General features: G+C 57.0%; 2 protein-coding genes across 3 annotated transcripts; both read left to right on the top strand.

The window, feature by feature from the left end:
- Positions 1-7,249: 7,249 nt before the first annotated feature.
- On the top strand, positions 7,250-10,373 carry KRT36 (keratin 36, type I). The gene is made up of 6 exons (XM_015570922.1): positions 7,250-7,940; positions 8,611-8,693; positions 8,939-9,095; positions 9,633-9,794; positions 9,895-10,020; positions 10,149-10,373. The coding sequence occupies exons 1-6, from the start codon at positions 7,500-7,502 to the stop codon at positions 10,371-10,373; spliced, it is 1,194 nt and encodes a 397-aa protein (XP_015426408.1). The 5' UTR covers positions 7,250-7,499.
- Positions 10,374-15,651: 5,278 nt separating this feature from the next.
- KRT35 (keratin 35, type I) lies at positions 15,652-20,424 on the top strand. 2 transcript variants are annotated; one of them, XM_006774380.2, is made up of 8 exons: positions 15,652-16,481; positions 17,362-17,444; positions 17,636-17,792; positions 18,088-18,249; positions 18,534-18,659; positions 19,428-19,648; positions 19,923-20,076; positions 20,182-20,424. In XM_006774380.2, the coding sequence occupies exons 1-7, from the start codon at positions 16,011-16,013 to the stop codon at positions 20,068-20,070; spliced, it is 1,368 nt and encodes a 455-aa protein (XP_006774443.1). In that variant the 5' UTR covers positions 15,652-16,010; the 3' UTR covers positions 20,071-20,076; positions 20,182-20,424. The 2 variants fall into 2 exon arrangements, with proteins under 2 accessions (XP_006774443.1, XP_006774442.1); XM_006774379.2 differs by having other exon boundaries at positions 20,176-20,424.
- Positions 20,425-20,702: the final 278 nt, after the last annotated feature.

Genomic DNA, 20,702 nt, shown 5'->3' with positions numbered 1-20,702 from the left:
ACCACTCAGTGAAGCAGCCACAGCCCTCCATGAGTGACCCGTGTGCTCTGCCTTTCTTCCCTGCTTCCCCTCTGCACCCTGCCCCCACCCCTCACCGCCTCTCGGGATGTCCCAGCTCGGACTTGCAGCCTCCTCTTGCTCAGCCCGCTCCTTACACAGGGACTGGTCTCCTGGACCCTGGCATAGGCGCACTTCTCTTTGTCCTCTTGTCTGTGATTGTGAGTGAGAACACTCATGTTTTATGTTCATGCAAGAGATTCCAGACCAGAGGGGACAATAACACAGGGGAAAGGGATAATGTGCCCAGCACTCACTCTGTACAGAGAGCCTTTCATTCTTTATTTCATCTCTACAACAATCCATGGGTTGGCACCGTTGTGCCCATTGTACAGATGTGAAGGCTGAGGCTCAGACTGGTTAAGTGGCCTGCCCAGCATAAGAGCTGGGGTCCATGTCCCAGTGTGCTTTCCAAGACCGTGACTGGTCCTTTGTCAGCCCCAAGCGTTCAGCTCTGGGAAGCTAGGGGGAGAAACCAGGCTCCCACCTAAGCCCAGTGCTTAGGGCACAAAGACATCAACCACAGACCATTCTCGTGGCCTCATTCCCAGTGTCTCGGAGCGCCTCCGCAGGGCAGCGTCCCAGGGTGGCTGGTTGCTGTGCTGCCTGCGACTCCTGGCTGCTCTGTCTCTCTTCTTCTCAGCAAAAGCCGCCTCCCTCTCCCCAAGGCTCCTCCCAGATGCATGAGGCCAGTGCACCTCTGCACTGCATTCCCCATGGGGTTGCGTGTCCTGCCTGGGTCCTGCAGGGGGCAGGCTCACTCCAGAAAGCAGGTCAGTGCCTCTGAGGCCATCTGCTGGGACACAGAGTGAGGGACAGGGCTCTAGACCTGGTCCTCCCCTGGCCTGGTCCCAACATGGCCTCATGTCGGGCAGCTGAGCACGGGGACGAGCAGGGCATGGCTGAGGACAGAGCAGCAGCCTGGGACGCCGCTGGGTGCCTGTTATCTCTCTGTCTTGGGTGACAGCCTTGAGGGTCCACAGAAGACCTAGGGTGTGAGATAAGGGTGTCCAGGTCTTCCTGGCAAGGGGAATCTCAGCCTTCACATCTGTACAATGGGCACAATGGTGACAACTCATGGATTGTAAAGATGAAATGAAATGAAGAATGAAAGGAGCCCTGTGCAGTGCTGGGCACATTATCCCTTTCCCCTCTGTCACTGTCCCCTCTAGTTTGGAATCCATGGCATGAACATACAAAATGAATGTCCGCACTCACACACACCCGAGGGGAGTCTGGGGAAGAGAGGAAAGGGGCCTCCCAGGAGGGCTGTGGCCCATGGCACTGCGCCCACCTCCCTGCTGGGCCTCTGCCCTCCTTGCCTGGGTCTGTGCATTCCGGGGCTCCTGGGGACTTGGGCGATATTCCTGAGCTTTCGACGCCTGGAGTGGGCAGGCTGCTTCCCCTGGAGCAGCTCCTTGGGGAGCTACAGAGTTTGGGAGGAATCAGGTGGTGGGTGATGGCTGGGTGGGTGCTGCTCTTGAGGGTGGAGGTTTGGGGAGTTGGCGGAGAGCTGGCATTCACTCTTCTGGCCCATTTTTATAGACAGCCATAATAACCCCGTGGCTTCTTTCATCCCAGGATCTCAGACCAGGTTGAAAGTAGACTCCACAGTATAAACGGTGGTTAATTACAACCCAGAGCCCACAGTCCGGCTGGCAGACACCCGGTGAGAGCCATTGCACACCAGCCCCTGTAAACGCAGCTGGTGGAGCCCCACCAAATGGGGAAACCTGCGTTGTGGTTCAGTTAAGTGGTACCTGCATCAAGGGGACGCGGAGACTGCGGTCCCAGCTTCTTTCCCCCGTGGGCCTGGCTGTGGGTCTCCCACAGACCACAGGTTCTCTAAGCACAGCAGGGAGAGCAGTGGCAGCAGGGGCACCGTCCATAAAAGCTGGGTGGGGGGAGTAGGGACAGACAGGACCTGAGCAGGAGGCCCTGACTTCCAGCTGGGAGCTGTCAGCCAGCAGAGCCGCGCAGGAAGAGCTGGCCTGCGGGCGAGAAGGCAGAGCCTGGCGTGAGAAAACCAGGAGGTATGGCTTAAGACTGGGGTCAGGGCGGCTCTCTAGGCCTCCCCCATGGCAAGAGCAGTTTGGAGCAGAACCCTGAAATCCCAGGCAATTGCCAAAACCATATTCGGGGGGCGGAGGGGAGGAAATACCTTTGTATTTTGGGGGAGAGGAGAGTTCCAGGGCAATTCTGGCCTGGGAAAGGGGCCGTTTGGAGGCCTAATCAGGGTAAGGCCCAGGCCCAGCGGGGACTCAGGACCATGCACAGAGCAGCACGTGGGCAGCTGGGTGCCCGGGAGCCCCACAGACCCTAGGGCCACGGGAGAAACCCCTGCTCAGGGCCCTAGCCAACTCATCAGCAGGCTCAGGGCTCTGTAGAGGGAGTGGAGAAAGACATCCTAGGTCACCTAGCGTGTGTCCGCACTGTCCTGAGCTTGGTGAGGCCTGGTGACAGCAGGGGTGGACAGAGGTTTGGGGCACAGGCTGGGGAAGTGAGAAAGGGAGCAGAGATGGACTTGCCAGGTCTTGCCGAGGAAGGTCTGAGTCACCCTGCTCCAGGCGGCTGCCATGGGGTGGATTGTCACTGAGGTGGCCAGGATGACAGTGAGGACAGCGCCGCACGTCCGAGTTGTGCTCGCTGGGCCTGTGAGGGTTAAAAACACAGCCACTCCGAATAGGGAACAGAGAACAGGAAGGTGATTTTCCAAAGGAAGTCAGATACATCGGCCCCCAAGACCAGCCAGTCATGGGACAGGCCACAGGGGGTGGAGGGAAGAAATAGCTGTGTCGTATTTGGCCCAGGTGCTCAGCCGGCGATGCTTTCTTACCGAGGACTGCCAGATAGAGTGCAGGTGCCCAGTGACATCAGAATGACAGATGGACACTCTTTAGTATAAGTATGTCCCAAACATCGCCTGCACACTCATTTGCGAAATCCGGTGACCCTGTCCTTGGCCGGTCTGTGAACATCCCCGAGTCTTCCACCGTCAAAACTGAGTAAGCGAGACCTTTCTCCAGTTCTCTGGACAAATTAAATGGGTGGCTTAAAATGTCTTCATTGAAGATTTTCTCCTCCCAGAATGCTCTCTTCACCTTTGTGTCCTGCCAGGGCATGCCTGCACTAGACCTGACAGCTGGCAGTAGCTTTGGCCCAAGCTTTCGATGTGGTTATTTGGCACAGAATAGAGAGTAACCCTGCTTTCCTGGGAGGGGCCGGAATCGCAGGTGCTTTGTCACTTGGACACATTCTTGGTTAAAAGGAAGAAGCAGTGTATGTGTGTGTGTGTGTGTGTGTGTGTGTGTGTAAATGAGATCGGTGTGGGTCTCCCCATTTCTGGGTGACTGCTGGGTAGCGTCTAAAGAGGTTAAGACATGGGCCCTGACTGGAGAGCTTGGTTGGTTGGCGCATCTTCCCGATATGCCTAGGTCACGGGTTCTGTCCCGAATCAGGGCACATACAATCAACCAATGGATGCATGAATGAGTAGAACAACCAGTCAACATCTCTCTCTCTTTCTCTCTCTCTCTCTCTCTCTCTCTCTCTCTCTCTCTAAGAAAAATTAAAAATAAAGGGGTTAAGACACGGGGCCAGCATTCCTTAGATGCCTGTTATGGTGGGAAATTCTTCAGGATCTGTGTGTGTGGGTGTCAAAGGTGGAGCAGGCATCAGGTGACAGCCAGGAGGACGAAGCCTAAGGCAGCAGGACACTGAGAGGCAGCCAGGGGCTTCCTGAACGATCTTGGTCCCCTGGGTGCCCAGTGGCAGGGGACGTGGCTGCTCCATGGCCCACGGTCTGCTTCCTCCGATGGCTGTGGGGCACTCTGGTGTGGTGGTAGCTGGCACGCTCTGACCACAGCCCAGAGCAGCAGGGAAAGGGGGACCCTGCTCAGAGAACCCATTTCCTCCGGTGCACACCGTGCCGGGCTGTGCCCGCGGCCATCTGCACTGAAGGGACTGCTCAGGCTGGGCAGAAGGAGACTCAGGCTTGACTTCTCAGCTCTTTGCCCACGGAGAGCCCCGGCTTCCGGATGTAAACGCACTTATGGATGGAGACTTCTTTTTACCGAAGAAGGAGCCACAAGCTCCGTGGCTGACTTTGAACTTGGTGGCCTTCCCCGATGGGCTTGGGGAAAGCCAGGCCATTTTCTGTTCCTGCGGCAGCACCTCCTCTCTCGCCTGCCCCTGAAGCTGGGGCCACGTGGGCAGAGAACGCGCCGTCAGCTTTGTAGCCCTAAAACCAGCACTGCGCCTGCAGGGCAGGAGTGGGGTGGAGGTGGGGGTGGGAGTGGTGGCTTTTGGGAGCTTCTAGAGCAGTGATGGCAGACCTTTTGAGCTCGGCATGTCAGCATTTTGAAAAACCCTCACTTCACTCTGGTGCCGTGTCACATATAAAAATTTTTTGATCTTTGCAACCATAGTAAAACAAAGGCTTATAGTTTGGATATTTATTTTATATATTTAAATGCCATTTAACAAAGAAAAATCAACCAAAACACTGAGTTCGCGTGTCACCTCTGACACGCGTGTCATAGGTTCGCCATTACTGTTCTAGAGTAAAGGTCAGAGGCCAGAGAGTCCTGGCTGATGGGGTCCCTTTAGCCCTGGACACAGCCCCAGCCACCACCTCTTCGAGCAGCTGTGTTTCCTGGCACAGCTGGGTCAGGCCTCCGAGACAATGTCCCATGAAACCAGGGGGAGCGGTTTGTGTACTGGAAATAGTATTTGGGGCTCCGACGGCAGGGGCTCTAAGAACAGTTTGATCTCTTAAATCTGTGAAATGAGTTCCTGTTTATCACGCACATGTCAATAAGTTCCCACAATCCTGTGGTTTTGTGATCTCCATTCACCTCTTGGGAAAGCGGAGGCTCAGCCGGGTTGAGTAGCTTGGCCTGAGGTCTTGCTGAGCCCAGGACCGGATTTGGACATAAAACCCAATGCATGGGTGGCCCTGGTTTACTAAACAGTGGACAGGCGGGTGTCCTCCAGGGCTGGCTGGCCCGGAGAGGGAGGGCGGGCGGTCCCTGGTGCGGTCCTGGGGGGTGAGCGGCTCTGTGAGTCTGGGCTCTCTCCTCCGATACAGGTAGAGCATCTGTTCCATGCGGGCCTCCGCCTTCCCACGATGGTCCGGGCTTCTGGATGCAGGGAACAGAGGAATTCTTCCCACGAGGCTCCCTCCGCACTTGCCTCTGAGAGGTGGCCTTGAAGTCTGCAACATGGAGAAAGGCAGGGGCCTGAGGGCGGCTGGGAGACCTTCTCTGGCCAGCTGGCCACCTGCTCCGAGAGGGGTGTGTGCCTCTGCTCAGCCCTGGCCTGCCACGGCCCCCCTGCGCAGCTGAGAGTGGGCACGGCCAGGGCGGCAGACCCCCGCTGACTCAGTTGCTCCAAGAGAGACCTGGAATCAGCCTCCAGTCTGGATTTCACAAGAAATGAGAGCAGCAGCGTCAGCCAGAGACCCCAACAGATAAGAGCCACACTGGGGGCTTGGGAAGGGCTGCCCGCAGGACGAGCCCCGTGTCACAAATGAGGTAAACTGAGGCATGGATGTATTGAGGACTTGCCTGAGAGGCCCCACAGTGCCCACCGGACTCTGCACCAGTCATCCTAGGAAACAAAGGCGGTGCTTATAGGAGGTCTGGACAGAGCCCAGTCCCTGTCCCGATGGTCCAGTGGGTCTCAACTGAAGGTGGTTTTGCCTCCCGAAGGGATTTGGCAACGTCTAGTGACATGTTTGGTTGTCACAGCTAGGGGAGGGACATGTCCGTAGATGCCAGGGATGCTGCTAACATTTCACAATGCACAGGGAGCGCCCACGACAGAGAACTCTGGAGTCTGAGATGTCAACAGCGCTGAGGTTGAGAAAGCCCAAGACGCCCCGTCCTAGGCCCTGCGGGCAGAGCAGGGAAGATGGGCAGCTGGGAGGAACCGTGGCTGAGGCAGCTGGGGCTCTGGAGGCCGGCTGCCCGCTCTCAGTCCCAGAAGGAGCCCCCCAGGTGCAGAATGGGGCACCTCGACAGGAGGCCCACTGCCCTGGGCGAGGTGCTGGGCACCACAGCCAACCCTCCTGAGTAATGCCAGAGAGAAGCTTATAAAGCCTTTTAAGAGGCTGGTAAATGACAACCCCAGAAGCACATAAATGCGCCCATAAATGCCAGCCTTGCGCAGCAGGCCTGCGTGGGAAAGCCCGCGTGGGGAGGCAGGGACCGCATTTACCTTTGCTCCTCAGTCCCCAGGCTCTCCCCCCGGCTCGCTTACCTGCCTGGCGGCACTTTGTTCTTCTTACTCCTTCCCCGTCCAGAGAGTCTGCATCGACCATCTCCGCACACAGTTCAGGGACTTGGGGGTCGGGAGGGGCGGTTCGAGCCAGCCATCTTGGGGCCTTGAGTCTACCCTCCTAGGTTTAGAGGCAGAGGCCACAAAGGGAACTACCCCCCAAAGCAGCCCCATTCACAGGCTCACTCCCATGATCCTTTGCTGGCCACAGCCATCAACGACCACCAAAGACTGTTCTCTTAGCTTCACCAACATCTCTACGGCACCCAGTGGTTTTCAAAACACGTTAACTTCTGACTTTTGATTCAGGCCAGGCTGGCGATCGCTCCTGTCATGATGAAGGCACTGAGGAGGCCAGAGAGGGGGTGACGTGCTCAGCAGATGATCAGCAGAGCCAGGATTGAACCTGGGTCTCCTGCCCCTAAATTCCGGGTGGTGGGACTTGACCTTGGTGTGGGGGACGAGGGCATGGGAGTTGGGGTCTGGGAGCCTTGGTTTCAGATCCCGGCTCTTTCCTCACAGCCTGTTGACCTTGAGCGACTTTTTATTTATTTGTTTTCTAACCATTCTGAGCCTCAGTTTCCACATTGGCGAAATGGAGACACTACCAGCCACTTCCCAGGCCTGTGGTGAGGTGGAAACAGAATGATTCTAGCCAGGCCCATAATAGATGCTCCATGAATTTTAGCTCTCTTTGCTCCTTTTCCACCATCCCGGTGGCCCAGGCCCAGGTCAGGGGCGAGGAGGCGTGGGGTCGTGGGTGATGGGGACAGATGGACAGACTGGGCTCCTCAGGGGGAAGGCACGCAGACAGGGCAGGGACCAAATGCCATCCGCGAGGCCACTCCCGATTTATGGGATCTGGTGCAAAGTCTTTGAAGAGGCAATAAAATTCATATTCTGCTCCGAAGTGACAAAGCCGAGAGTCCCGACTTAGCCAACCAAATTGAACAATTTTATTTTATTTTTTTTACAAGGCAGGGAATGCTGGATGGGGAGCAAAAAGTCACGTTCTAATGCGATCAGCTTTCTGGACTAGGACTAGGCTTTCCCAAGAGTAACACGGCAACACCCTACAAAGAGGGTATATAACCGCCCCAGAGAGGCCGGGAGAACCCAGAACCCTAGCTTCCTGCTCAGCTCCACCGTCCTCTGCTAGCATCATGGCCACCCAGACCTGCTCCCCGATCTCTTCTGGGTCCATCAAGGTCCTCTGTGGCCCAGCGGGCGGGCTCTCTCGGATGTCCCCCGTCCGCTCCATGGGCTCCTGCAGGGGTGCTGCGGGCTCGGCCTCCTCCGGCCGGCTGGGCCTCTCGGGCCTGGGAAGCTGCTTGCCCAGCTCCTGCCTGTCCTCCGGGTGCTACTCCTCTGGCTTTGCTGGGAGCGGGACCTGGCTCTGCGAGGGCTCCTTCAATGGCAGCGAGAAGGAGACCATGCAGTTCCTGAACGACCGCCTGGCCAACTACCTGGAGAAGGTGCGGCAGCTGGAGCGGGAGAACGGGGAGCTGGAGTGCAAGATCCGAGAGTGGTGCGAGTGTCAGATCCCGTACATCTGCCCCGACTACCAGTCCTACTTCAAGACCATCGAGGAGCTGCAGCAGAAGGTAACGGGGCCTGGCCCCTCTCCAGCCCAGCAGCCCCGCCCCTGGAGGTGGTCTGTCTCATACCGAGGGGCTACGGGTGGGACTGCAGCTCTAAGGGAATCCTCCCACCAAGGCCAGCTTTTCTCTTTGGGGTCTTGGTTTCCTGGGGGGCCCAGATCTCTACGTTGCTTGTCACCTGTGGCCAGCCATTCCTCCCCTCCCCTCACTGTCTCAGCGATAGGAAGGGCAACACCATGTACCAAGCTCCTACTGGGCGCAGGCACTGTGCCTGGCACGTTCCTCTCTGTGGCTTATTGGTTCCTCATTTGGGAGACATGGGCTTCCATTGAACAGATGTGGAAGTTGAAGTTGAGCAGTTGGAGTGCCCGGTCAGCACCGTGACCAAGATCACACAGCCTGCCAGTGCTGGGTGCAGAGCCTGACTCCAGCTCCGCCTGGCTCTCTCCACTCCCCCTGGTGTTTCCCACTGTGCCACCCTGGGGGCTGCCAATGCCAGGACTGACAGCCACTGATATCCCTCCTAGGACTGACGCTCCCTTCATACCTGGGCTCAGGGCTCAGGGCTGGAGATGGTGAAGGTGCTGGTGGCACTTAGAGGCCTGGCCTCTGGGAGCCGAGCTACCCACCCTGCTGGGCCTTCTCCAGCTCACGGGGTGCCCTTGTTCCCCAGATCCTGATGACCAAGGCCGAGAACACCAGGCTGCTCCTGCAAATTGACAACGCCAAGCTGGCTGCTGACGATTTTCGCACCAAGTGAGTGGGCTTGGTCCTGAGGTTTCTGTGCTCCCTCCCCTGCCCTGGGGAGCCGGTGAGGTGGGGGTGAGGCCAGATGAGACTGTACGAGGAAAATGCAGCATTGGCTCCGGATCCCTGCTGGGTCAGGGGAAAGGACCCTGTGCTGCTGGCCCCAACTCAGCCACTGCAGCCAGACAGCAGGCAGGGGCCCTCCCTGTGCCTGGCTCCTCTGCCGCAGGCTTGACAGGGCTGTGTGTGTGCAGGTACGAGACGGAGCTGGGCCTGCGGCAGCTGGTGGAGTCGGACATGAATGGGCTGCGCAGGATCCTGGACGAGCTGACCCTGTGCAAGGCCGACCTGGAGGCCCAGGTGGAGTCCCTGAAGGAGGAGCTGCTCTGCCTCAAGAAGAACCACGAGGAGGTGAGGCTGGTACCACGAGAGCTCCCCAAGTTTCCCACCCAGCGGGGAGTCCCGGGGATAACAATTGTGGCAACCACCTCCCCAGGAACTCCAGCTGGCACTTGTTCAGGGCTCACTGTGTGCCAGGAACTTTGCATTTCATTTCATCCTCACCACAATCCCAGGAGGGATATACTATTATAAGCTCCATTCCACAGATGAGAACACTGAGGCACAAAGAGGTTAAGTCACTTGCCTAAGGCCACCCAGATCCCACACTCCTGCTCATGACACTAAAGCTCCATTTGGGCTGTAATGCCTGCTAACAATCCTACTTGCTGGTACTTGCACCATCTCACCCTACTCTCCCCAGCCCTCTGAGGAGGTCGCTCCAAGTCCACGAGGAGACAGAGGCTCAGAGAGGTTCAGTATCCTGGTTCATGTCACACAGCTGGCCACCGAGGGCAGGGGGGAGTTGGAATGCAGCTCAGCTGAACCCCACCCCCTGCATCCAGCATCCTTTTCATCACCTTATGGCATCTTGTCGGCTCTCCGCAGGAAGTCAACGCACTCCGTTGCCAACTCGGGGACCGACTGAATGTGGAGGTGGACGCCGCCCCACCAGTGGATCTCAACAAGATCCTGGATGACATGAGATGCCAGTATGAGGCCCTGGTGGAGAATAACCGCAGAGACGTGGAGGCCTGGTTCAACACGCAGGTGGGGCTGGGGCAGCCCAGGATCACCAGCTCCTGGGCTGGGGTTACCCTGGACAGTGGCTTCCCTTGGTCTGACCGCACTGGGCCCTCTCATTTCCCAGACCCAGGAGCTGAACCAGCAGGTGGTGTCCAGCTCGGAGCAGCTTCAGTGCTGCCAGACGGAGATCATCGAGCTGAGACGCACGGTCAACGCCCTGGAGATCGAGCTGCAGGCCCAGCACAGCATGGTGAGTGGCCCCTGCGGAGTGGCTGTTCGTCCCTTGTGGCAGGCAGGCTCTTAGACAACCAGGGGGCATGATCACAGTGACACGCAGAGTCCCAGGGCCGTTGGCAGCTCTCCTCTTTGCCGCTGCAGCGGAACTCCCTGGAATGCACGCTGGAGGAGACCGAGGCCCGCTACAGCTCGCAGCTGGCCCAGATGCAGTGCCTGATCAGCAACGTGGAGGCCCAGCTGGCCGAGATCCGCTGCGACCTGGAGCGGCAGAACCAGGAGTACCAGCTCCTCCTGGACGTCAAGGCGCGGCTGGAGTCGGAGATCGCCACCTACCGCTGCCTGCTGGAGGGAGAGGACTGCAAGTGAGTGGCTAGGGTCCTGGGGAGTCAGGCCTGGGGGGGAGGGGAAGGTGCACCTCCTAGACCCACCCCCAGGGCCTGGCTGGCAGCATCAGCCCTGGGGTGGCTAGTGCACAGATGAAGTGGGAGAGAGCAAGAGAGAGAGAGATTCCTTCTGGCCCCCGACCTGGGTCATTCATGGGGGGACAAGCCAGTCCAAGCTCTGTTTTGGCTGGGAGTCTCTAGTCTTCATCCCTGCAGCCCTCGCTCGGCACTGTCTGAGGCCATTCGTTGTTGTCACCCACGTGTTTTACTTGATCCCTTAAATCTGTTTAATGTGACGTCGGTGCCAAGTCCCGATGCCTGACCTGATATGATTTCATCTCCCCAGGCTGCCTCCCCACCCTTGTGCCACGGAATGCAAGCCTGCCTGTAGAGTTCCCTACGTCTCGGGCATGTCCTGCGCCCCGGCTCCCTAGGGCAGCACCTAGATTCGCACCATCGCCGAGGAGATCCGAGATGGGAGAGTCACTTCCTCCAGGAGCACAAGCAGGCCTGCCCGCTGTGCCCAGCTGCCCAGCCCAGAGGGCGGGCCCTGGCCCACAGGAGGGAGGCCAACCCTGTGGCTCCCGGCTCTCAACACCCCCCCTTCCCTAGAGGGGCTCCCCGCTCAGCAGGCTTTTTCTAACGAAATACTTCTTATATTGTGCTTCTCCATTTCACTGCTTTCATTCATGCAAAACTAGGTTTCCCTGGAAATGTACCCAATAAAGTGTGTTCTCTTGGCATAGCAAACGTGGCTCTGTCTACTCTGACGTGGTTCGTTCTGGGGGTGTTTGGTCAGGGGTTGCACTGAAGGTGTGGGATTTGGTGTCAGGTCTGTCTTCGCTGGTGCTGGGTGACAGGAAGTGACGGGGTGATTAAACATATCGAATAACAGGGATCCCTCAGGCCCTGGTCCACGAGCCAGACACTGACCCAATCAGGATGGGCGCTGGCCACAACCCCCAGGCTTGTTGGCCCTGCCTGTGGGTACCCACCTGGGGAGACCTCAGAAGAGGCAAAGGCTCCCCGGCCAGTCCTCCTCAGTAGTCCTGCCTGGATCTGGGGGTTCTCTCTCCCTTCCCTTTAGCTTCTCCCTTGCCTGGCGCCCTTTCTCCTGCTCACCCACCCTCAGACCTGGCACGGGGACAGTTTAGGAGAGGGGGTTCCAGGACCAACCAGGCTGCCAGGCTGGGCCAACCACCCCTGGGAGCAGAGTTGGAGTGACTTGGGGTATGAAGGTGGGGGGTGAACTCATGTCCACAACACTGGCTACAGAGCCGAAGTGAAAGGTGATGGGGACAGTGACGTGTGTGTGTGTGTGTGTGTGTGTGTGGCAGGGGCGGGGGGTGAACTTCACAATGGGGCAGAGCTCAAAGTACCCTGGATTCTGCTGGTTCAGCCGTGCCCATCTGAGCATCGAGCCTAACCATGCCAGGACTTGCTCCCCTCTGAGCCGAGGAGCATGGCCTGTGAGAAGTCAGAGGCCCTCACGCCTGCTTTGTCTCCTGCTCATTCTTCAGTTAAGAACACGGGCCCAGAGAGAGCAGTGACTTGTCCCAGGCCACACAGTGGTGAGAGGGACAGGCCATGGCTTAGCTATTCAGACTCTAGCTCTGGTGCTCTTCCCAGCACGCAGGTCAGGTTCTCACCTCTCTCTGTGTGTCTGTTTCTTTCTCTTCTTTTCTGCCTCTGAGCTCTTACTGGAGCCCAAGTCCTCCATGGGAAAGACATGGGATGTCACCAGGAATTTGCTGCTCAACCAGAGGTGCAGCAAACACCTCTTGGATCTTAGGCAAGAGGCGCATGGGCAGGTTGGGGCATCTGCACTGAGCGTGGCTCTGTGTTTGGCAGTGGGCGCCCAGTCATGTCCTGTGACCTCTCTAGTGTTGGCTGGTTCATCTGTGAAATGGGGCTGCAGGAGGCTCAGTTGTGTGCAGCCCTAAAGAAGTGGTAGCAATGAGCATTAGTGTTAAATGAAGGGCCCCTGAGCTGAGTGTGGAGAGTGGAAACCCCTGGCCCCCGAGGTGGGCCCGGGGTCTTGGCTTGGTTACACGGCAGGTCGCTGGTGGGGCCTGCACTGTTGGTCAGCAGTACCCTTGGAGCAGGACAGTGAACCCGAAGGCCTTGGCCTCAGAGGACTTGCTCGGCCTTGGTCAGGAGGGTCCTTCCATGTGGTCTCACTCTCCTCCTGCCCTGTGCTCTCTGGGCTTCGAACTCCTGCTCTGGGGCCTGCGGGCTGCGCTTCCTGGCTCATGTCTGAGGCTCAGGAGATGAGCGGTGGGCCGGGGGCACACAGAGCATGCCACCCCTGTTTGCTGGTACATGGGAACAGCCAGGGATTGGTCTGGACCTTCTGTTCCATCTACAGCTCAAGCTGCCTGGCTACTGTGTTGGAGCAGACAGACCACACAGGCTTGTGACCTGACAATCTGTCAACTCCTCCCAGCATGCAGTGTTGTCTCCTTTCATGCACTCTCTACAGTTTGCAGAGGGAATTCACAGCCTCATGCCAAGCGCTCAGACAGCCCTAGGTGTCATGGGCGCTTTATTTAGGTAGCCTTGTCTAGCTCTTTATTAAATTGTTTAGAGTCTGTGATGGTTAAGGAACCCATTCTTACTCTCACTCTCACATATTAAATTGTTTAGAGTCTGTGATGGTTAAGGAATCCATTCCTACTCTCACAAACACCTTCAACTGAGTTCCAGTTTAAATCACTAAGGAGTGTGCACACCAGAACTCAACTTTCCTACTGTGGACTGGACATGGACACGGCAGTGAACTGGCTTATGGTCCTGTCTCCCTTTGGGCAGAATGGCGTTTGGCCCGGAGAACACTTTGTTCTCTGCCAAAGGGGCTGGTTAGTCTGAGCAGGTGCTGCTCACCTCCACAGAGATGCCTAATCTTTTATCGCGAAGTCTCGGTCTCCTCATCTGTAAGAGTAAGGATGGTAAGACTGACTTTGGAAGTACTGTATCTTTCTCTCTCAGTTCTCTACCCACTTTTTCCCTCCTTCCTTCTTCATTCCCTCCTTTTCTATGCTCTCTTCCTCTCAAAATCCTTTCTTTGCTTCCTTAGCACAATTCACCATGGGCAAAGCATTCATTCATTCATTCATTCATTCATTCATGTATATTGAGACACCTAGAAGCCCAGCACTGTGCTTGACACTATAGAGATTTCAAAACAAGTACCAGGTCACTCCTTGCCCCCAAGAATGTACAGTCTCCCTGAGAAGATAGGGCTGAAACACAAGACAATTTGAGGATATCATCGAATGGAGGGCCAACAGGTCAACCACTAGTCACTGCCCTGAGTGTTTGGAGCTGGTAGAGTACAGCAGGGCAGGAGCAGGGAGCAGGCTCCTAAAACATTCCCTGCCTCAGTTTATCCATCTATTAAATGGGGATATTGGCGATGCCAATCTCATGGGGTTGTTGTGAGGAGTGAATGAGAGAATGTCTGGAGAGAGCTCAGTACAGAGCCCGGCAGGAGTTCAGTGCTCAATGAATGATGGCCGATCCCACTGGCTTGTTATTACGAGGACTATGTGGGAGAGAGAAACTCTTTCCAGATAGCACAGGTGTGGAGCCCTGCCTGGGAACCCATGTGACCCTCAGGCTGTATAAACATGTGGCTTGCTGGCCTCCATGGCTGTAGCTTCTCTGGGCTCCTGGGTGTCTCCAGGAGGCTGCAGCTTAGCAGGGCTTGGGTGGAGTCCTGTACTCACCTGGGTGGGAAGCACAAACACCCAAGGAGGTGCAGCCAGGTTCTCAGCTCAGGTGTGTCCTTGCACCGGGGCATGGATTTCCAGGGAGGGAGAGGCTGAGGCAGCCAATGGCGGCCTGGGCTGGTGCTGGGTGGGTGCCGGTCACACCAGGCCCCCAGGGGTGGGAAGGACATGGTGACTCATGGGAGCTCTGTATCTGAGGGCCCCAAGCACATGCACCTGGCCCGTGGGATGGTGGCCTGTGTGCTCAGAGACTGTCCGCACTCCCTAGTGACATCTGTGTGGTAATGAGGTGTGACTTCAACAAGACTCCACAAGCGTGGGATCAGCAATCAGCGGCTGCCCTTACTGAGCATGAACCATGAGCAGGTGCTGTTCTAGAAGCTTGACACTATGCTATCCTCAGAGCAGCCCTAGGAAGCAGGGACTATCTTCCTCCCGATTTACAGAGGAGGAAAGAGAGAGGAAACAGTTGGCATGTGGCAGGGCTGGGATTCAAACCCCCAGAGTTCACAGGTACCCACGATGCTGAGCTGCATCTCCATGGTGTGGTGGGGAAGGCCAGGCCAGACTCAGGTTGGCATCTTGGTTCTGCCTGTCACTAGCGGGTGCCCCTAGCACGCCTTCATCATCTTTGGGTCTTGGTTTCCTCAGTGTTGAGAGGGGAATAACACGCTCGGCTCACAGGGCACCATGAGGACTCGGTGAGACCCCGCACGGGAAAGCACCGTGCCCTGCCGGGAAGGCTGCTGGTGCTCAGCCCACGGTTGTTGTCCTCATGGGATCCCGAGAAGAGTAATTAGGACCCAGACCACAGGGCAGAACAACAGGCAAGTCCCCTTGGCCTCCCTGACGAGGCCCCTCCCCAGACACACCTGCCCTCTTGCTCAGCTCCCAGGCCCTCTTCCAGGTCCCCCTTGCTTGGCAGATGGATTTTTTGGGCAAATATTCCACCCTTGTCCAGCTTTCTGGGCATCCGTCCAGACAACTCCTGTTGCAGAGATGGATTTCCAAAGGCCAGGCGCTTTGAGCCTTCTGAGGAGGCCTGTGAGGCAAGACCACTCTGCCCGGCCCAGCAACCAGAAGGGAAGGCTTCTCCATTTCCAACCAGGGCCTGGATGACACCTTCCTTACGTGGGGCAGGCGCCCAGTTAGCCGAGCTCTAGCCATTTTGGCTGGAGCTGAGGCTGCAGAGCCAGAACAGACTTCCTGGCAAAGGAGGGAGTAGGGATGTGTTCATCGAGGCTCTGCTGCGTCCAGGGTGACCAACCGAACCCTTTTGCTCAGGACTGAGGGGTTCCCAGAGATCGGAGACTTTCAGCACTAAAACCAGAACAATCCTGGGGCAACAGCAATAGTGGGTTACCGTAGTCATATCTCCTGAGCTGTTCTAGAGCCTTCTGTGTCTCCGTGGGCTTGAGGCCCGGCTTTCCTGTAACAACCAGACTTGCCCTTGCGACGCCCAGGAGCCAGCCCAGAGGCCTCCTCGACTCCGTTGGCTCATAAAAGAAGACAATGCTGGAGAAAGTCAAGACCAACTCCCACAGCTCTTAACAGGAGGCTGAGGCCTGGGCTCTGATGACAGGCCCCTTTGAAGAACTGACGGAGACTGGGTCTTGCCAGCAGCACGGGGCGGTGGTGATGAGTCTCTACGTAGCTGCCAGTCCAACGGGGCTCCTTGTTTACGAGGCCGAGAAATGTTCACAGGAAGCTAAAGAGCCCGTTAATGAGGGGTTCTGATAGAAAGTGGTATTAACTTTACGAGGAGAAGACACTTTGTAAAGGCCAACGCCCACGGGGGCCGAGATATAAACCCTGGGCGAGGCGCTGCGCCTGTGCATCGGGGGTGCCCAGCCTTGCAGCTCCGTCGCTTGTGTCCCGGTGCGGAGGCCATGGCTTCCAAATGCCTCAAGGCCAGCTTCTCCTCGGGGTCCCTCAAGGGCCTGGGAGGGGCCCACGGGGGCTCGCCCCGCGTGTCCGCCGTCTACTCCAGCAGCTCCTGCAAGCTCCCCAGCCTCTCCCGTGGGGCCCGGAGTTTCTCCACCTGCTCGGTCGGGCTGGGCAGGAGCAACTGCAGGGCCGCCAGCTGCCTCCCTGCTCTCTGCCTCCCGTCCGGAGGCTTTGCCACCAGCTACAGCGTGGGCGCGGGCTGGTTCGGGGAGGGCATCCTGACGGGCAGCGAGAAGGAGACCATGCAGTTCCTGAACGACCGCCTGGCCAGCTACCTGGAGAAGGTGCGGCAGCTGGAGCAGGAGAACGCCAGCCTGGAGAGCCGCATCCGCGAGTGGTGTGAGCAGCAGGTGCCCTACCTGTGCCCCGACTACCAGTCCCACTTCCGGACCATCGAGGAGCTCCAGAAGAAGGTGAGGGGTTTCGGTGGCACCGGCAGCTCCGGAGGCTGGTGCCACCAGCACTAGACTGGAAGCCAGAACATCTGTGCTGGTGGCCCAGTTCCCCGGGGGCACCTCAGAGGTCACAGGGCATGTTTACACTGTGGCCATACTTGCTCATCCCAATAATCTTATGAGGGAGGTATCACCAGCCCATTTAACAGATGAGAACACTGAGGCTCAGGCTGGTTAAGTGACTTATTCTAAGTGGTCCTGCTGGCAGTTAGTGGAGCCAGAGTTTGAACATGACTCTATGGACTAATTGGTTGTATGACCTTTGATATCATAGCCCAACTCACCTGTTCCTCCTCCTTCTCCTGCTCCTCCTCCTCTTCCTCCTCCTCCTCCAAGGTAAGGGGATTGAATTTGATGTGTTGGTTCAGGGAAGGTTTCCTATAACTGATTCAGGAAAGGAAAAGCCTGTCAGAAGTTTCCTCTGGCCCAGCCCACATCCCCTGAACATCAGCTGGCTTCTGAGAAGGGTCATTTATGACCAAGGAATCACAGAGTGTGCTGTTGGTAATAACCTTCCCGGAGAGCCCTGTAGCCTGGGCGATAGAAAGAGAAGAGGAAGCCATCATGCCCGGTCTTCCTGCAGCATCGCCACGCCTCCCCCTCTCTGTTCCAGGCTACAGGTCGCAGATGCACTGCATGGGCAGGGGCCCTAGCGGTTTCCTGCCCTGATCCGTGCAGCATGCCCATAAGCCTCATGGAGCCTCAGCTGCCAGGAGTCCAGGGATGGGTGCTGCCCTTTCTCCAACGGCAGCTCATGCCAACTTTGGGGTGCTCCGGCCAGCAGAATGTCCTTTCTTTTACTGAAGTAACTTTCCCCCCACTTCTTGCCCTCCTCTAGACCCTGTGCACCAAGGCAGAGAACGCCCAGTTGGTGGTGCAGATTGACAATGCCAAGCTGGCCGCAGATGATTTCAGGACCAAGTGAGTGCCCTGCCTGCCCCTTGGTTGGGGGCTGGTAATACTGGACATTGGTGACACCCAGACTCCGGGTTTTGGCTGCACTAAGTCACGGAGGCATTAAGGGGGACACAGCACCAGGCCAGTCTGGGTGAGATGTGACTTGGATATAAAACAGAAATGCAGCTTCAGGTGCCCTGTTACGTGCCTGCCAGGTATGAGATGGAGGTGTCCATGAGGCAGCTGGTGGAGTCGGACATAACCAGCCTGCGCAGGATCCTGGACGAGCTGACCCTGTGCAAGGCCGACCTGGAGGCCCAGGTGGAGTCCCTGAAGGAGGAGCTGCTCTGCCTGAAGAAGAACCATGAGGAGGTAAGTATGGGGAGCAGTGAGCAAGGGGAGTAGGTGAGCATGGGGAAATAGGTGAGCATTGGGGAGCAGGTGAGCATGGAGAGCAGGTGAGCTATGGGGTTTAGGTGAACATGGGGAGTAGGTGAGCATGGGGAAATAGGTGAGCATGGGGAGCAGGTGAGCATGGGGAGTAGGTGAGCATAGGGGAGTAGGTGAACATGGGGAGTAGATGAGCATGGGGAGCAGGTAGCTGTGGTGGGGAGGACAATGGGGCAGCCAGTGAGAAAGTTAGTGCTGACCTTGGTCTATGCCACAGGAAGTAAACTCACTGCGCTGCCAGCTTGGTGACCGGCTCAACGTCGAGGTGGACGCTGCCCCCCCTGTGGACCTGAATCGCGTTCTGGATGAGATGAGGTGCCAGTACGAGGCCCTGGTGGAGAACAACCGCCGGGATGCTGAGGACTGGTTCAACACCCAGGTACGTCCTGGGAACAGCCTGCCACAGACACGCCGTGGGTCACACAGGAGTCACCTGGGGGCTCCCCATCCAGAAACCTGAGTTTGAGTCCCAGCTCTGATTTGACCTCAATATTCACCTTGGGCCGGTGGCTGTGGTCTAAGCAACTATGTCCTCTTAGATGAATAGTTTGGGCTGGGTGATCTGGAAGGTCCTTCTCAGCTCACGCTTCTAAGAGGCCTCTGTGGACCTCAGAAGCTGTGTCCCCAGTGATCGTGACCAGGTCCCGTGTGTGTATGTTTCAGACCGAGGAGCTGAACCAGCAGGTGGTGTCCAGCTCAGAGCAGCTGCAGACCTTCCAGGCAGAGATCATCGAGCTGAGACGCACGGTCAACGCCCTGGAGATCGAGCTGCAGGCCCAGCAGAGCATGGTGAGTCCTGAGGCTGCTGGCGACCAACCTTAGCTGCCCATGAGCACCCCCGATTTCCATGCTCTGACCACACAGGCTAATGGTCAACTTCTTGAGCATCAGAGATTTCCTGTGCAGAGAAGAGGGAACGAGAGCCCAGCCCCATTCACAGATGCCCCAGGGGTAAAAGAGGAGGCTGTGGCAACGGCATGTCCAGGCAGCGGCTCCTGTATGTGTGGAAGCAGATCCTTTCTGAGTAATTATCAGTTACTCAGAGATATCTTTTTGTTTTGTTTTGTTTGTTTGTTTTTTGTCTTGTTAATCCTCACCTGAGGATATTTCCCCATTGATTTTTAGGGAGTGTGGAAGAGAGAGGGAAACACAGAGAGAAACATCAATGTGAGAGGGACACATTGATTGGTTGCCTCCTGCATGAGCCACAACCAGGGCTCAGGCAAGGGAGGAGCCTGCAACCGAGGTACGTGCTCTTGACCGGAATCGAACCTGGGACCCTTTGGTCCACAGGCTGAAGCTCTATCCACTGAGCCAAACCGACGAGGGCCAGAGATACTATTTTTAGGTCATTTTAGACAAGATGGCTAAAGGGGCTAATTGGCTCATCTCAAGGGAGATGTCTGGTTGTGGTTCATCCTGGCTCAAAGTGATTCTCTGGGCTTCTGTTCTTGGATTCTGAGGCCTCTGTGAGACCCAGATGGATTAGGTGCATCTTCCTTGCTCCTTCTCTGATCCTTAACCTTCCTCCTCCCTACACAACCCTGGTCCTCACAGAGAGATGCTTTGGAATCCACCCTGGCGGAGACGGAGACCCGCTACAGCTCGCAGCTGGCCCAGATGCAGTGCCTGATCGGCAACGTGGAGTCCCAGCTGGCCGAGATCCGGGGTGACCTGGAGCGGCAGAACCAGGAGTACCAGGTGCTGCTGGACGTCCGGGCCCGGCTGGAGGGTGAGATCAACACGTACCGGGGCCTGCTGGAGAGCGAGGACTGCAAGTGAGTACCACTGCGCTCTCATCTTCTGAACGCAGTCCACACAGTTCTGGGGAGACAGCATGTGCCTGGGAAGAGCCCAGCCAGGAGCCCTGGGTTTCCTTCTGGTCTTGTTACAAATTCATCACGTGACCCAGGCAAATCTCTTTTCTCCCCTGGCCTCTGTTCCCCTTTTGGCAAAACAATGGGGCAGGACTAGGTGATTTTTAAATTACTCTGAGTTATGGAAAACAGCAGCTGGAAAATCATACTAATCTGATCTTTTTCTTTCTCCTAGGCTGCCCTGTAACCCGTGTGCCCCGGAACCCTCGGCCTCCAAGTCATGCCTCCCCTGTCTTCCCATGGCCTCCTGTGGTCCTGGCGCAGCCCGCACGACCTGCAGCCCCCGCCCCATTTGTGTGCCCTGCCCAGGAGGCCGGTTCTGAGAGTGCGTAGGCCCAGAAAGCCAAGGCCACTGTCTCCAGGGCTTGGAGTTGGCCTCTAGTTAACCCTAACCTTAAAGCCCCAATCCCTTCTCATGCAGAGCCCAGGGCCAGGTCCTGAGAGGCCTCACCGCAAATACACGCCATGAAGTTTCTCAAAGCCTGTCCCTAAGGCTGGCCGCTCCCGAAGGCCGCAACTCCTCATCATTTCAATGGGTGCCAGGGTCTCTGTTCTCGGGCTGCCTCTTGGGTCAGCATTTCCTTCTGGGTGCTGTTCCGCTGGGACCTGAAATGCAACAGAGGGATTCAGAACAATAAAGTGCATTTGATCTGGCTCTCGATGCCTAAGTAGCACCATTCTGGATTGTCGGTTTGTGTCTCTGCTGTGTGAAGAGGGGTGACTCTTGGGCAGATGAATGGGGGATGCCTGACCATGTGCTAGTATGATCCTGGGGATGACAGGGTCCCTGTGCTCCTTTTTGGGGTGGGTAGAGGTCTACAGTGGGGCTTATTGTTCAGCTTTCCTGATGAAGACATTTCTCCCAGAGTCCAGTGTGGTGGCAGATGTTACCAGACCCTCCCTGCTATTCAGTATACACGGTCACCCTGGGATCCCAGAGGAGGAGAATAAATCT

The sequence above is a fragment of the Myotis davidii genome, unplaced genomic scaffold (assembly GCF_000327345.1).
Source record: "Myotis davidii unplaced genomic scaffold, ASM32734v1 scaffold327, whole genome shotgun sequence".
NCBI classification, from domain to species: domain Eukaryota; kingdom Metazoa; phylum Chordata; class Mammalia; order Chiroptera; family Vespertilionidae; genus Myotis; species Myotis davidii.
Note: the sequence above shows the minus strand (reverse complement) of the source record. Positions and strands in the feature narration are given on the sequence as shown.

Excerpts from the sequence above, each read along its gene's own strand:
- KRT36 (XM_015570922.1), top strand. The coding sequence starts at position 7,500 with ATGGCCACCCAGACCTGCTCCCCGATCTCTTCTGGGTCCATCAAGGTC. Across the intron at positions 9,096-9,632 it reads TCAAGAAGAACCACGAGGAG|GAAGTCAACGCACTCCGTTG; the intron begins GTGAGGCTGGTA and ends GGCTCTCCGCAG. Across the intron at positions 9,795-9,894 it reads AGGCCTGGTTCAACACGCAG|ACCCAGGAGCTGAACCAGCA; the intron begins GTGGGGCTGGGG and ends CTCATTTCCCAG.
- KRT35 (XM_006774380.2), top strand. The coding sequence starts at position 16,011 with ATGGCTTCCAAATGCCTCAAGGCCAGCTTCTCCTCGGGGTCCCTCAAG. Across the intron at positions 17,445-17,635 it reads GCAGATGATTTCAGGACCAA|GTATGAGATGGAGGTGTCCA; the intron begins GTGAGTGCCCTG and ends CGTGCCTGCCAG. Across the intron at positions 19,649-19,922 it reads CTGGAGAGCGAGGACTGCAA|GCTGCCCTGTAACCCGTGTG; the intron begins GTGAGTACCACT and ends TCTTTCTCCTAG.